The sequence below is a fragment of the Myotis nattereri genome, assembly GCF_964212035.1.
Source record: "Myotis nattereri genome assembly, chromosome: 16".
NCBI classification, from domain to species: Eukaryota; Metazoa; Chordata; class Mammalia; order Chiroptera; family Vespertilionidae; genus Myotis; species Myotis nattereri.
Window position 1 is genome coordinate 21602496 of NC_138091.1, and position 14865 is coordinate 21617360.

General features: G+C 41.8%; 1 protein-coding gene across 1 annotated transcript in view; it reads left to right on the plus strand.

Annotated features, from left to right (window-relative positions):
* SMG6 (SMG6 nonsense mediated mRNA decay factor) overlaps positions 1 to 14865 on the plus strand; it is a 214777-nt gene that overhangs the window by 45024 nt on the left and 154888 nt on the right. The window contains exons 9-10 of the mRNA XM_081109365.1: positions 2574 to 2635; positions 9862 to 10007. Of these exons, the coding sequence (XP_080965491.1) occupies positions 2574 to 2635; positions 9862 to 10007 (208 nt within the window). The remainder of the gene's footprint in view (positions 1 to 2573; positions 2636 to 9861; positions 10008 to 14865) is intronic.

The window sequence follows — 14865 nt, forward strand, 5'->3', positions numbered from 1 at the left end:
GGTTGCGACCCACAGGTTGAGAACCGCTGCCCTAAGGGAAGAATCTTGGGGAAGTATAGATAGAACCACGATATTCAGAAACAGACAATGAGTGCTCTCATTTTACTCCAGGAGGCATTGTAGATCACATAGTATGAGTTTCCTATCTAACAAGTAAGGAAAACTTAAAAGTAAAACTGAGCTGCTTTTTTTTTTTTTTTAAATATATTTTTTACATAGAGGAAGGGAGAAGGATAGAGAGTTAGAAACATCGATCAGCTGCCTCCTGCACACTCCTTACTGGGGATGTGCCCTCAACCAAGGTACATGCCCTTGACCGAAATTGAACCTGGGACCCTTCAGTCCGCAGGCTGACGCTCTGTCCACTGAGCCAAACCAGTTAGGGCCTGAGCTGCTTTTTAATTGCTCTTATTTTTTCATCAGCCTTTCATGAGTAAAGCTCACCAGTTCTCTTTCTGAGATAGATGCAGTATAAGGGAAGGAGAACTTTTTGGAATCAGAGGACTTAGGTTCAAGTTCTAATTCTTCCATTTACTGGTTTAAGTTGTTTAAATTTCTGAGCTGCCTTGTAGCTTAGGGGATGGTAATTGCCTTGAATGAGATGGGTTAATATTGTTTTGTTTCTATCAAAGTATCCTGTATGTATAAATATAACCGGTTGTAAAGGATTTCTCCTGGTAATGGATGAGTTAACCAGTTTATGATTGACAGCTGTGGGGAAAGGGATAAAATAGGAATAGAGAATAGATATTTTACCTTATCTTGAAATAATTTCATACCTGTAGAAAAGTTTTAAGAATGATACAAAGAACTTCCATATAGCCTTTACCCAGATTCTCTAGTTGTTAACATTTTACTACTTGTTTTATCACTCATTGGGATAGAATGTTCAGCTAATAATTGAGTGTTTACAACAAGTCAAGCATGCTTTTACTTGCCTTATCTCAAGCTACCAACCCATTAGTATATGGGTACTGTTATCACCATGTATAGAAAGAAAAATTTACGGGGGTTCAGCCAGTTGTCTGAGATCCCCTAGCAGGTAAATGGCAGAGATTTGACAGGAATATCCATGTTTTTCACCACTTTTCTCTACTAGTAGATCTAGAGACTTACATGTCGATGTGACAAAGACACATCGATTGGTTGCCTCCTGCACACGGCCCAACCAGGGCTAGGAATCAAGTCTGCAGCCAAGGTATGGCCTTTGACTGGAATTGAACCTGGGGCCCTTCAGTCCTCAGGCCGATGCTCTATCCACTGAGCCAAACCAGCTAGGGCATCTAGAGCTTTTTAACTAGAAATCAGTGTTTGATATAGTATTGCTGACTAAATGTAATTCATTTAAACAAAGATAAAGATTGAAGTTTGTATGCAGAATTTGCTGTTGAAGTCATTGGTGTGAGAATGCACTCCTTTTCCCACACCTAGCTTCTGTATGAAATAGATAGAATGGCCATAACTTGATTGGCGTTCTGTTTTGCAAGGGAGTAAATCAAAAGAGTTTTTTTTTCTTGGGCAAAATATCCAGAGGTGCTGGACTGTTCCTTGCCCTAATCACCCCCTGAGATCAAGATTCTTGACTCCTTTGAGCATATTGCTTCTAGGAGACCAGGGAAGATGACAACAAGATTTGATCTTTTATTATCTCCGCTTTCTTTGGAGTTAAATTTCCACCCTTGTTTTGCTCAGAGGAATCTCTCCCCTCAGTTTTAATAGCAGTAGGTTTTCTAGAACATGGAATTGAGATTGTAAATTTTTACTTCATGGGCCAGATGTGGCTGGCATGTTCGTGTTTTGGGCTTGCCTAATGTTTACTTTTTTTCTTTTTTTTAATTGGAAGCCAACATTTAAAAGCTAGAGGATTTCACATAAAAACCCAGCTTTCAGCTCTTCTTTAAAAGACCGAAAAAAAAAAAAAAAGGAAAGAAATGATAATCCTGGGTCAATAAAGGGTAGACCAGCCATGGATTACTACTGTCCCCACCAGCCTATTTTAAACCTGGCCTCCTGTAAACACTTGAATTTTCAGCTGCAGACCTTGAAATTGAACTTTAGTCTTAAAAAATGGAGAAGTATAATTTGATGAGCTAGTTAGTGGTGGGTTACTTTATCCTTGTTTACCAAAGAAGAGTCCTGCTTTCTTGGTTAGAAAGAAAAATAACTCATGAATAAGATTAGGGACTTATCCAAAGTCACTATTATCCCTGTCCATGTCAGTGTTTCATTTCCATCATTATGGTGTAGGAGTGGCTCACAGATTTCAGAGAGCTGCAGGCATCTTTCCACTCAGCTTAGTTGGGATTCAACTCTTCATTCCCTGCACACAGGCACTGCTGCCAGCAGAGGGTGCTATCCACTCACTGAGGCTGCTGTCATGTTGGCTCAGTTGAGCAGCAGCTGTTGGGCATGTGCCCTGGGTCTGTGTGAGAGTTTGGGCATGTCTATTTGGTTCACATCCCTAGTGCCCACCCCTTAGACCCTGGCCAGGTTATTGTGTCACTAGGGACTCTGTTCAGTAACAGGAAACTGGGGAAAGTTTAATTGTTTTCTCCTCTCTTTTTCCCATGCAGCTGAACAAAAGGTTCATCCTCAGTTTTCTCCATGCCCATGGGAAGCTGTTTACCCGGATTGGGTAAGTGTGCAGGATGTTTATTTTATTTTCCTACATTACAAGTCATTTTGGAATTTAATATTGTTAGCAACTAGACTGTGTTTGTAACTGAGGGCACAGGGTGTGAATTCTTAGAGGCCTCCACCTTCTCTTCCCTTCACTCACTCCTACTTTGCTCATGAAGTTTGGGAAATATGATTCTCCATCCCTATGTCATCCCTCTTTCTCTACCTTTACTAAAGCCCCCTTTAAACACAGTCTTTTCTCAACCCCCCACTGTTAATCCCTCTGGATTTCTCTTTCCTCTGCCTTCCATCTCAGCCCCCTAGAAGCTCCTTAAAGAAGTCATGCTCATTTCCTGGGTGCAACTGCCAAGGGTCCTCCTTGGGAAGAATACTGTCCACTCATTTTCCCTTAAAGAGAAGAGTAGCATTTATTTTTCCCCTCCAACATTTTCTCTTCCTCCTGAATCATACCCCTTCCTTCTATGCTCAGGTTTCTGTACCATATTGCTGATCTCAGTAAATGCTAAAACTTTTCTAGGTTTCACCATCTCCCATGGATTTACATATAAATCTCAGGGAAGGTGCTGTGTGTGCAAAACCCTGTTACTTCACCCATTAAATCCCTGGACAGAGATCAAGTTTTGAGTGTTCCTTTGGTGGATCAGAGTTGTTTTCCACTGTATAAAACTAGCAATCCTAAAGCCTGACTAACGCCTGCACACCAGAGCACGTGTGCGCTGAGTGCCTCTTCCGTCTCGGAGAGGACTAGGTGGCGGTGCTCTTAGAGAGCTCTTCTGCATTTTAATGTTTTCTGACTTGGAGGTTTTATTGTAAGCTGCCCTTTGAGGTGATTTGTTTCGGATTATAGATCTCACTGTTGTCAGTGTTTTCCTTTCACTTTCTGTCATAACCTTGTAAGTTTATCTCTAATGCTCTAGAAGGTTTTCTTAGTGGGAGAGGCTGAAAGGCTTTGTCCTGCTTTGAAGAAACATTGTTCTATGGATGTTGAACTAGAAAGTATGCTTATTACATATTCATTTATTATCAAACATAGATAAGAGTAACAGTGATGATTATCACAAAGGTAGTCTTTAAATGACTTGGGAAACGAGTACTGCCAATAGATGTATCCCTATTAGTAGAAATAAGTGTGAGGAGATTTACTTAGGAAAGGTAAACTAGGTGCATCATTAGCTCCCCTCTCACTACCTCTCCTACCCCCATATAAGTTCTACTTTGGCAGGAGTTTTTGCCTAACAGTGTTGTATCTTAGTGCCTATCACGTACTAGATGCTCAGTAAATATTGTTGTATGAATGAGTGAATCATTACAGAAATGGATAGACTGTGAAAGATTGGAGAGAAGGATCTAGTTCGTATTCTAGTAGGTAGGTTATAGTAGACCCAGGTCAGTTATTAATGAGGAATGTAAAGCTGCAGTTTCAAGTGGGCAAGATGATATCAGTATCATTTTATAGCAGGAAGTACTATTGTGTTGCACTTAAAATAGCTACTTTGGTTCTTTATCACTTTATCATCTTTTTTGGTTCTCATTTTTTAAATCTTTCTTTCCCTTACTACCTTTTCACTCAGTTTTCCTCTCCTTTTCTCATGTTTGTTCTTTAAATTTTCATGTACCATGTTGCTTTAAGTCAGGGTTTCTCAACCTCTATACTATTGATATTTTGAGCATTATAATTCTTTGTTGTAGGGAGCTGTCCTGTGCATCGTATGATGTTTAACAGCATCCCAAGCTTCTTCTACCTACTACATGCCAGTAGCATTTTGCCCCCCCTCCGCCCCAATTGTGATAATTAAAAATGTCTCCAGACATTGCCAGATGTTCTCTGGGGGCAAAATTGCTCCTGATTGAGAACCACTGCTCTAGGTATTTGTTAGTTTTTTTAGAGACTTTTGGGACTAAAGAAGTTATAAATCTTGGTCCGGAATGTAGGAATATTTAGGATATATTTTTGTCAAATTAGGCATTAATATTTTTCCCCCTCTTAAAATTCTCACATTTATTTTTATATATTTTTGGAGGAGGCTTGAGAAAGAATCACAGTAATGATTAAAAAACTAGGAAATGATTTATAGAAGAAAAATTAATCTTGAAAAAGTTAAGGTAAAAAAAGGTTTATTTAAAGACAGCTGTTTGTTCCCCTAACTGTGTTTAACTATAAAAGAGTTATAACCAGGTAGTTTTGATTTCTGTGGAAAGACAGCAAGAGAAAGTAGGCTTATGTTGCAGCTGGAGAGATTTGGGTTAGGTGTAAGAAAATTTCACAGGGAAGATGTTCAGGAATTTTCTTTTCTGAAATCCTTTAAAGATTATCTCATTTGTCAGAGATGGTTTGCTGTGGTCCAGTTTATTTTTCAGTATCTCTTCCATCCCTGCATATAACATATTCTCTTGGCAAAAGATAAGGCCAGTCTAGTTGCACCTTCATAAAAAATGAGTTATAGTAGTGTTCACATGAGGAGAACGTATGTAAAGTCTAGGCGCTCCAGCCCCTTGATGACTATTCTTCCTATGCTCCCCTGGAGGTGAAAGAGAATTGAGTCCCATGTTTATTCTGGAAGGCAGAAACAGTAAAAACTTTGCTATTGGAAAAAAAAGTATAGAAGTCTGTAAGACTAGAAAAGCAATGAGCCCAAGCCACACACAACAACATGGACGGTTGCCTAATTACCAAGAAGATGTGAAATGTTGGAGGCGTTGAAAACGAATTAAGAGTGAGGAGTTTGTAATGGGGAGCAGCTGAAGACACATCCACTGTCTGGCCTGCCTTTTGAGAAAAGCCCCAATGTTGCTCTCCAATCTTCATTTTCTCCATGCCCAGCATTGCAAATTGCATCAGCATATACTTGAATGCCTACTGTGTGCAACCCAAGCCTCCTTATTCTCAGCATCCAGTGAAAAAGAGGCGTGGAGTGCTAGATGGAATCAAGTGCCAAAGAACTTATTTTTCACCACTGACTAGTTACAAGACCTTGAGAGTGAACAAGTCAGAGCCTCTGTGGGCTTCGATTTCCTTATCAGTTGTTTAAGTAGAAGCTACCCAAGGTCCACTCCAGTCCTTATGTTCTGTAGCACTGTGATTTTTTCTCTCTCATGTCTCCCTTGTCACTCAGCTTAGTTTTATTTGTTTGCTACTGGGTTGCTTTTGTCTTGTTCAATTTTTTAAAATTAAGAAGTTGAGAAGAGTTAGGAAGCCTGATTCTTTTCTGAAGACAATGTTGTCTAAGCTGTGTTCCTTAGCATCTAAGAGGTTGGGTCTTGCCCCGTTAGTCACTGTCTGAGTCACTCCATGTTGTCTGAAAAACTGGTTTCTTAAAACTGCCATTCAAATGAGATAAGGTGTCTCTAGAGACCACTCCAGAAAGCAGTCCCTTAAGTCAGTGAAATGCATAGCCTGAAAATGACTGTATCTTCTGCAGTTTTAAAGGATTGGGACAAAATCCTCTCAGGCACAGGAAGAGGAATCAGTCAGGGGTGTAGAATGCCCCCTAACAGACACTTGCTTTCCTGGTGAGAGGCTGGCAGATCAGACCTGCCTTTGGACTCCACTGAGGGAAGTCAAGAAGCCAGCAGCCTATAGACCAGTGATGGCGAACCTATGACACGCGAACTCATTTTTTTGGTTGATTTTTCTTTGTTAAATGGCATTTAAATATATAAAATAAATATCAAAAATACAAGTCTTTGTTTTACTATGGTTGCAAATATCAAAAAATTTTTATATGTGATACGGCACCAGAGTTAAATTAGGGTTTTTCAAAATGCTGACACACCGAGCTCAAAAGGTTCGCCATCACTGCTATAGACTTTTGATTTGTGATAAGTAGAATAATTTTGCTTCCTGTTATTGTGTTGGTTAAAGTTACCAGTTTAGTTTTCACTTGCTTGCCTCATCATGCTATTCGCACTGCTTCAAGATCTCTTGGAATTCAAAAACTGATGTATTTATTTTGGACTTTGAATTGTTAAAAATATAATGTTTGTATTTTGATATACTTGTAAAATTATAATTGTTTTTTATAAAAGTCAGTAGTATGCATTGTAGGAGAAATCTTTTTATTGTACATAGTGCTTATTGTAAATCACATAAAATATTTAGAAAACCCAACAAAAAGAAGAAAGAAAAAATTAACCATATTCTCACTATCCAGAGATAATTATCCACTGTTGACATTGGATGTATATTTTTATGTTTTTTCTATATATGTCACACACACACTTATTTTTACAAATATGTGTCAAAAGGGTTCAGATTAAACTACTTTAAAACTTTCCATTTAATATATGTAAAACTTTACCAATATGATTAAAAAATCTAATATAACTTTTAAGAAATAGAATTAAATTTTATAGATGTGCCATCTTAACCAGTATCTGTAACTGGGCATTTTAGGCTACTTCCAATTTTTGCTGTTATAAATTACCATCTTTTTAAAAAATATATATTTTTATTGATTTCAGAGAGGAAGGAAGAGGGAGAGAGAGATAGAAACATTCAGGATGAGAGAGAATCATGGATCAGCTGCCTCCTGCAAGTCCCCCACTGGGGATCAAGCCACAACCTGGGCATGTGCCCTTGACCGGAATCAAACCTGGGACCCTTCAGTTCGCAGGCCGATGCTCTATCCACTGAACCAAACCTGCTAGAGCAAATTACCATCTTTTTATGCTTTCTCTTCTCCTGCTCCTCCTCCTCTGTTGCTACTGCTATTGCTGCATCTTGGCTAACAATTATTTAGTAATATGTAAAATCTCCTTCTAAAAACATAACATTATAGCTAAGGCCAAAATTTCTTTCAGCTCTCCCCAAGCCCCTGTGCTCTCCAAAGAGATAACACTAGACATCAGGTTATATAATCTTTCAGACTTTTTTACTGCATTTACATATTTACATATATATCCATCAAAGCCATAATTCTATTTTGTGGGTTGTTTCTAAACATAAGTTGTATTCTGTTATTATCTCAGTTTTAGTATGATTTTTGTTCTTTAATATGGGGGTGGAGCAAAGAGGAAGACATAAAACTACTTATGGTAATTTGAAGCCAAAATCAGATAACATTTTAGCTACAAAATTGGGAACCAGAAGCCCCATTATTGAGCTCTGAGGAAGAGTCTTTTATCTGCGTGTCCCTCAGTTACTTCCTGACAAAGTGATTTTGTCTGAGTAGATCCATCTTCCCTCATATCTCAGAACTGAAGTTATTCTAACTTCATTTGATTTTTTTTCTTTCGTTGATGTCGAATGAGTTGAAAGGCGAAGGGAAGATTGAAAAAACAAACAAATAAAAAAGAAGATGTGGACATTTGGCCTGGTGCTCCTTTCAGACCCCAGTCTGACCTAGGGAGCGTTAATGGTTCTGTTTCAATTCCCATCCCAGGGAAGAGGTTTCCTCAGACACAGCTTCGAAGCAAGACTGTCCCACATGACACTCTGTCATGTCGTTCTGTGTTGGCTCTCTACCGCCTTTCAACACGGAGACACATGGCTCTGAAACTTGCCCAGTGTGGCTGCTTTTCAAGCAGAGTGAACTCTGCTATTCTCGTAATGAGAAGTGCTAGCCCACCTCCCCACCTCCGACCAGAAAGAGTGCTGCACAGTGTCAGGATTTAAAATGAAACCTTTGTTATAGCCCATGGGGAAAATGGATCCAATCCAGCTCCAAACATATCATTCTGCCATTCCAAACCTACCAAGAGTTTTAATGGTTCTGAAACATTTTAGAGGAGGAAAAAGAGGGTTTTTTTGGTGGGTTTTGTGTGTGCGTGTGTGTTTTATATTTTTTTGTGGGGGATGGGGCACTTGAAATGGCATATGGGGAGGTGGGAGCAAATGCATGGTATGTTTTATGCCAGTGAAAATGAAGACAGCTCAGCAGAGAAGGGAACTGGAATATAAACTGTAATTGACCCATAGTTGTGGCATGATTTCTGGGTATCAGAAGGTCAGTAATAAGAGTTGCCATCAAGGGCAATGAATAAAGATTGTCAAAATGCCAGAAATCTCTGGAGTTTGCTAACCTGGGGAGGGTCCTACTCAGTGGGGAAGGGATCATGGTTTGGGTTACACTAGAAGCACCTTTCTCTAGGACTTGAAACTGTTTTGTCTTTTCTGAGAAGAATTTCCTTTCCTGTGGCTTTTCAGAAGCTGTTTATTAATCCAGCCTGAAGCTCTTCCTCACCCCATCACCCAGTGCACTACAAACATTTTTTTGGGGGGTCGGGGGGGCATTGAGGATGGATAAAAGATACTTTGTTGACCACGAATTGTTCAGCATCGCCCTAAGGCTCAATGCGCCTGGCTTCTCTCTCTAGCACCAAGTTTGAATTTGCTTTTTCTTTCTGACAACTTCAGCTGTGGTTTGTTCCTATTGCCAGAGGAGCTCCAGGCATGCACCACTGTTTGGGATCCAGTGGCCACATTTGGCAGTCAGCGGTTTGAATGACCTCTCTTTAGGAGCCCTAGGTCACTGGCTAGATTTCTACCTCCCTACATTACAGGCTCTTCCTGTATTAGGAGTGGCAGTTGGCCAGGGCATTATATTTCCACTGGCCTGAAAACATGCAGACCTTGATGAGCAGAGTCTTGTGAGAGTGAGGAGGACAGCAACACAGGAAAGGCTGAAACAGATCATTGGGGCCCTCAGTCTGAGAATTCTTCCAGGGGAAGTATGGGACCCTCAGGTGGAACAGTTGGTGAGACAGTGCCTGAGAAGACGGCAGCAGAAACCAAAACTGTTTCTGGTTTCCTGAAGTAAAGCCTTGAGTAAAGAATCTTTAGATTTGTGAACCAGAGAGTTTGGGGAATATGTAGGTCTTAAAGCTTAAAGGAAATTTGTTTGCTATTTAGAAAAACCAATTGTTTCAGAGAGAAACTTTGATTTCATTTCAGCCTGAATCCAGTTATTGCCAAGGGTTAGGAAATAACATACCAAAGCATAATAACTCATAGCAATTTATCCAAAATTGAGCTGATTTATTTCCAAACCTCGAACACTTCTTTCTCTTAAATTTGTCCACAATCTTAGGATTGTAGGAAGGTTTGTGAAAGTAGCAAGGAGACACCCTATGCGTTAGTTGTCTGCATTTAGAGAGAAAGAGAGAGAGAGAGAGAGAGAGAGAGAGAGAGAGAGAGTGTGTGTGTGTGTGTGTGTGTGTGTGTGTGTGTGTGTACCGGTGCTCTTGGGGATGTCCCTCACTGATGGGCTGGTGTATTTGTAGGATGGAGACATTCCCTGCAGTGGCTGAGAAGGTGCTCAAGGAGTTTCAGGTATTGCTGCAGCATAGTCCCTCTCCTGTTGGAAGTACTCGCATGCTGCAGCTTATGACCATCAACATGTTTGCTGTACACAACTCCCAGTTGAAAGGTAAGGCATGTTCACTTTCTTTATCTAGACAGATAAAGATTAATATAGCTTTTTTTCCTATGCTACCATACCACTAATTACCCCCCATATCTATCTATCTATCTCTATCTCTCTCTCTCTCTCTCTCTCTCTCTCTCTCTCTCTCTCTCTCTCACACACACACACACACACACACACACACACCCTTCCCCACCATTGCCTCTCACATCCTTAATTTGCTCTCTGAAATCTGTATGACTCTCTAGTGCTTGGGTGGGATGGAAGGAGGGAATCATGGGTATAGAGCTTAATTTGCAAACCCAGAGATGCTGTTGCACATCTGGCCATGCTAAAGGCAGCAGCAAGGCCTCTTGGAGTCTGCAGATCCAGAGCCTCTCCCAGGGGAGAGGCATTGCTGAAATGTTTCATCGCAGAGACCATACGCTTGGCAGGGACTGGGAATAGCTGTTTCTGGACTCATGTACCCTGTTTGTTCAATATGGAAAAGTCTAGTTCCCTGTGGGATATCCCTTGTGGGAGCCTGCCAGGGAGTAAGAACAGAGAATTGATGAGCTTTGGTGACTCAAATTGGAAGCACAAAAATCACCAGGCCCAGAGTTTGGCTAACATACTGGTGTGTATTCTGAAATGCTTTTTGGAACACTGAGGTTTTTTGAGGCAGGGGGTGGGGTGGGAGGGGGCAGAGAGATGCTCATTGGCAGGATTTTTAAATGTTCTGATGACCAGGTCACAACCAAAGGATGTTACCAGGATCCCGTCCTTTCCCTTCCCCTTTCCTGTTTCCCCTTCCTTCTTCTCCTTTTCCTCTTCCTCCTACCCCTTTCCCCTTCCCTTCCCTTCCCATCTAGGTAAGAATATGTGGTTTAACTTGATGGAAATATGTAATATAGGAATAACATTATTTTGTGTTTGTTTGTAAGGGAGATTTGTTCCATGATGCTAAAAAAATTGTAATTTAAAGCATTGACAGAGAGTGAAGTTTGGTTTCCTGGCTGAAAGGTTATTATCTGAAATGCCAAGAAATAGGAATTGCCCCATGGAGACTCCATTGTAAAACAGACCTGGTGTTTCTGGACAGGTTATTATTAGTTTTCTTATTGCACTTTTTCTTTTCTTTAAAAAAAATGTTTATTGACTGGGGAGGGGGAGAGAAAACATTGATTTGTTGTTACACTTATTTATATATTTGTTGGTTGCTTCTTGTATGTGCCCTGACTGGGAATCGAACTCACAACCTTGGCATATTAGGATGATGCTATAACCAACTGAGCTACCCGGCTAGGGTCTTATTGCACATTTTCTTGGTGCTTTCTCTTACTCTGAAATTGATTTATTTTCCTTCCCATTTATTTTTGAGGGTTCTGCATTAGCTTGCTGATGAGTGGGTATGCCACAATTTCCCTTGAAACTTGGTTCTTCCTGGGACTCTGTAAAGCCCTCTGCTAGTCTGTCTGGGTTTTCAGTCATATCTGATCTTCTCCGCTCAAGTTGGCTGCTTACAGCATTTAGAATTCCCAGCAGAAGGCAAGATGCAGAGGCTGAGGTGCCATTTTGAACTTGGCTAATTATTCCTGAGAACAGCTCCGAGGAAGCATGCTGTCCTGGGGGACAGGGATGGTTTCCAGGAAGGAGGAAATAAAGTTTGTCAATTCTGTCCTGGTAAGGCTGTGAAGTCCAAAGGGGCAGGAGATTGATTCCTTCTTCATGACTCTGCTGGTTTAGCTACCAAGTGGGAAGCTCAGTGGACTCAGGAAATGAGGCCTCCTGAGGTGCCCTCCTGTTCATTGTCCTGCCTTCCTCTAACCTCAACCCACAGAGTTCAATGAGCTGCTGTCACAGAGCTGCAGCCTCGGCCAAGATATTTTTCTACCATCAAGTGACCTGTAATCTTGGGAGGTGTGAATGTAAAGGACCTGCGGCTCTGGCTTGTGAAGTATCTGTTGTCAGCAGCCTCTGCTCCATGAAAAGGAACACCTTGGCTTTTTCGTAGGCCACCAGTGAGTCCTTTTCTTGTAGCTGTTGTTTAGTAAAGGTGAAAAGATACAGACGAAAGGAAGGTGAGATGGTGAGAACAGAGAAAGAAGGAAATAGGTGGTTTCCCCAGTTGAGGCCAGGGAACTTTTTTAGTACTCTTCTCCATGGTTGTTGTATGAGGACCTGCTAGCCAGGAAGGACATGCCAAAGCCTGTGCCTGAGACCCTGCTACTCATTTCTGGCCTTGTCCTTTGCTCACCTCCATGAGGCAACTGGGGCCAAGAGGAGGATGATATGAGGTGGTCAGAAGTTCCTAGGGTGTTTCAGGGATAAACAGCCTGGGCCACAGGATATAACACTCAACTAGGACAGAGAGCTCTGTGGACATGCTGCCAAGTACCCGGTGTGCAGCTGAGGCGGCTGTCCAGACCCCACTGTGTGGGCTGCCATTGGGAGAGGGGTGAGCAGAGCACACAGCGGGGCTGGTTGGTGGGAAGATGCACTTTTCCATTTCCCAGCATATGAGTCATCTTCTCTGGGCCCCTGTGCTGTGCTTGCATGGACAGTGGCAAGAAGGGGGTGTTGTGGCTGAGCAGCAGCATCTGTGCCGGGGGTGGAGAAGGAAGGGGGTTGGGGAGAGGGTAAAGGTTTAAATCCTTCACTAATCAGCAGCAGTTTGAATCACATTTTTATGAGTAAGGAAGTGATAAATCAGCCCTGAGTGTTCAGCCCCAAAGTCCTGTCAGCCAGTGCCCTTCTAAAGTCTTCTCTCCAGGCCACTCTGCTTGCTGTCAGAGTCGCCAGCCACCCAGCTGTGGGACCCTGACTGTCTGAAACCAGGAAGCAAGGGCCTGACGCTGCTTGGCCCTCCCAGGTGCTTGGGGTCTGTGGTGATTTGGCAGTCAGTGCAAGTTACAGAACATCTGGGCCATCATTTTTCTTTCCATTCCTTCTTGGACATATCCTTCTGGGTGGGTGTTTGCATCAGTCAGTTCCTGGACTCTGTGGAGAAGGAATGTTCCAGCATGAAGCAGAGGTGATCAGTGGTCCCCAAGGCAGTCGAGGTCCTCTCAATCTGTGCCTGGGCTTTCCCTGTACCTGTGGTCCTAAAGCATATGATTTGGAGAGCAGCAGGGATGTCCTTACTAAAACATATGTCCTTTATGATACCCCGAATTCATTTTATTTGTGTGTGTGTGTGTTAACCTTGTGGAACTGTCTTTTTTTCAAATTACCTATAATCCGGGGGTAGGAATGATATTATCACTTTAGTGTTATTACTTTTCAGATGTGTTTTCCTTGTCAAGAGAGACAGAGAACTGTTTAAAAGCTTTGGACACCTCACAAGACAAAATGGAGGAAAAAGCTTAGATGGTGATGAGAGAAAGGCATTTTTCCCCTTTTCCTAGGTTGTAGTTTTCCCCAGAGCTCAGGGAGGCAGAGGTTGTGAGGTCATATTTGTCCCCCTGCCCTTAGGAGACAGTAAGTTGAGTTATGCCACATCATTTTACCAACTAAACTTTCCAGTCTCAGCAGTGATCTTAACACTCAGAGCTATTGGTGGGGGAGCTATTACCTCCTCCTCTAATGAATGGGCCCTATGCAAAAATCCCCACATTAGTGCGACTATGAAGAATCTAGAATCCTAGTACTCTATAGTGAAGTGGTTGGGGACAGATAAATTTGAGGGATGTTTGGGGTCCCTCAGCATAGTGCCTGGGATTTATTAGGCACTCAGTAATTATTGAATGTATGGGTGAAGAAGGCAAGCCAGCTCTCATTGAATAGTATGTTTTTTACCTGGCCTGTGTCCAACATTATCTTGTGGTGGTGATAGGTGGTTCCCAGAGTGATGTCACAATTGGTAATCGCTCTATGGCATTCCCAAGCCTGAAGGGAGAAATCAGGCCTTCTCCACGTGCCTCAGCATTTAACACTTCAGTAGCCATCTGATTGGCTGACATGATGCTGGAGGATGAACTGTTGATCTAAACCACAAGCATGCCAAGAATTTTAATTTTTTAAAAATTCTGTAATTTAAGGAAATAAAACTCTAGTTTTTGAAAAGGAATAATTAAAGCAACATTTGTGGTAGAGCATCACTAAAAGCCCATTGCATCCCCCATCTGTGCCCAATTTGCTCCAATCTGCCCTCCCCCCTTTTTTTCTTTTTCTTCGTTTTTCTCTTCCCCTCTTGCTCTCTCTCCCTTTTTAAAAAATATGTTTTATAATTCCTGGAATCAAAACCATCTCATGCACACACTGTTTTATTTTACTGCATTATTGGATTATACTTCCTATAAATCATTGGATGTTATTCATTGGCCACCACTGGAATAACTTCCCTTTTCTGTGCCCTGGCCCTCCCTTTTTCCTCCTCTACCAGTTCATAGAATAGGGCTATATTTCAGCCTTGCAGAGAAGCCCTGGTGGCAGCAAGAGGGCACCCAAGAGACACTTCTTATGTGTGCCGTTGGTGTTTCCTGCCTTTAGGGAACATTTAGGGGCTGGGATTGAGGCAGGGCTAGACTGGCATTCCTTTCATAATCGTTTATGCTTGCTTTTATGGTTGGTTAGTAATCCTGAATTGCAGGAGGTAAAGCGCCACATGTGCTCCTCCAGAGAGATAGTGAATCATAGCTGTCTATATGGGACCGATAGAGCTTAACTCAGATGTGTGGGGACCTCACACCTACATGGCATTGTTGTGTATGCAGGTTGATTCGAGTTGGGAAGTTCCATTCACAACCAAATTTTCTTTGTCTTAAGCATGCAGCCGCCTTAGAGATCTTCAGTAAAGTGATTTGCTCCTCTGTGGCAGTTCACTTCTGTCTGAGTCTCTTACCCAAGCAGAATGTATGAAGTGCCTAATCCTCTGCTTGTC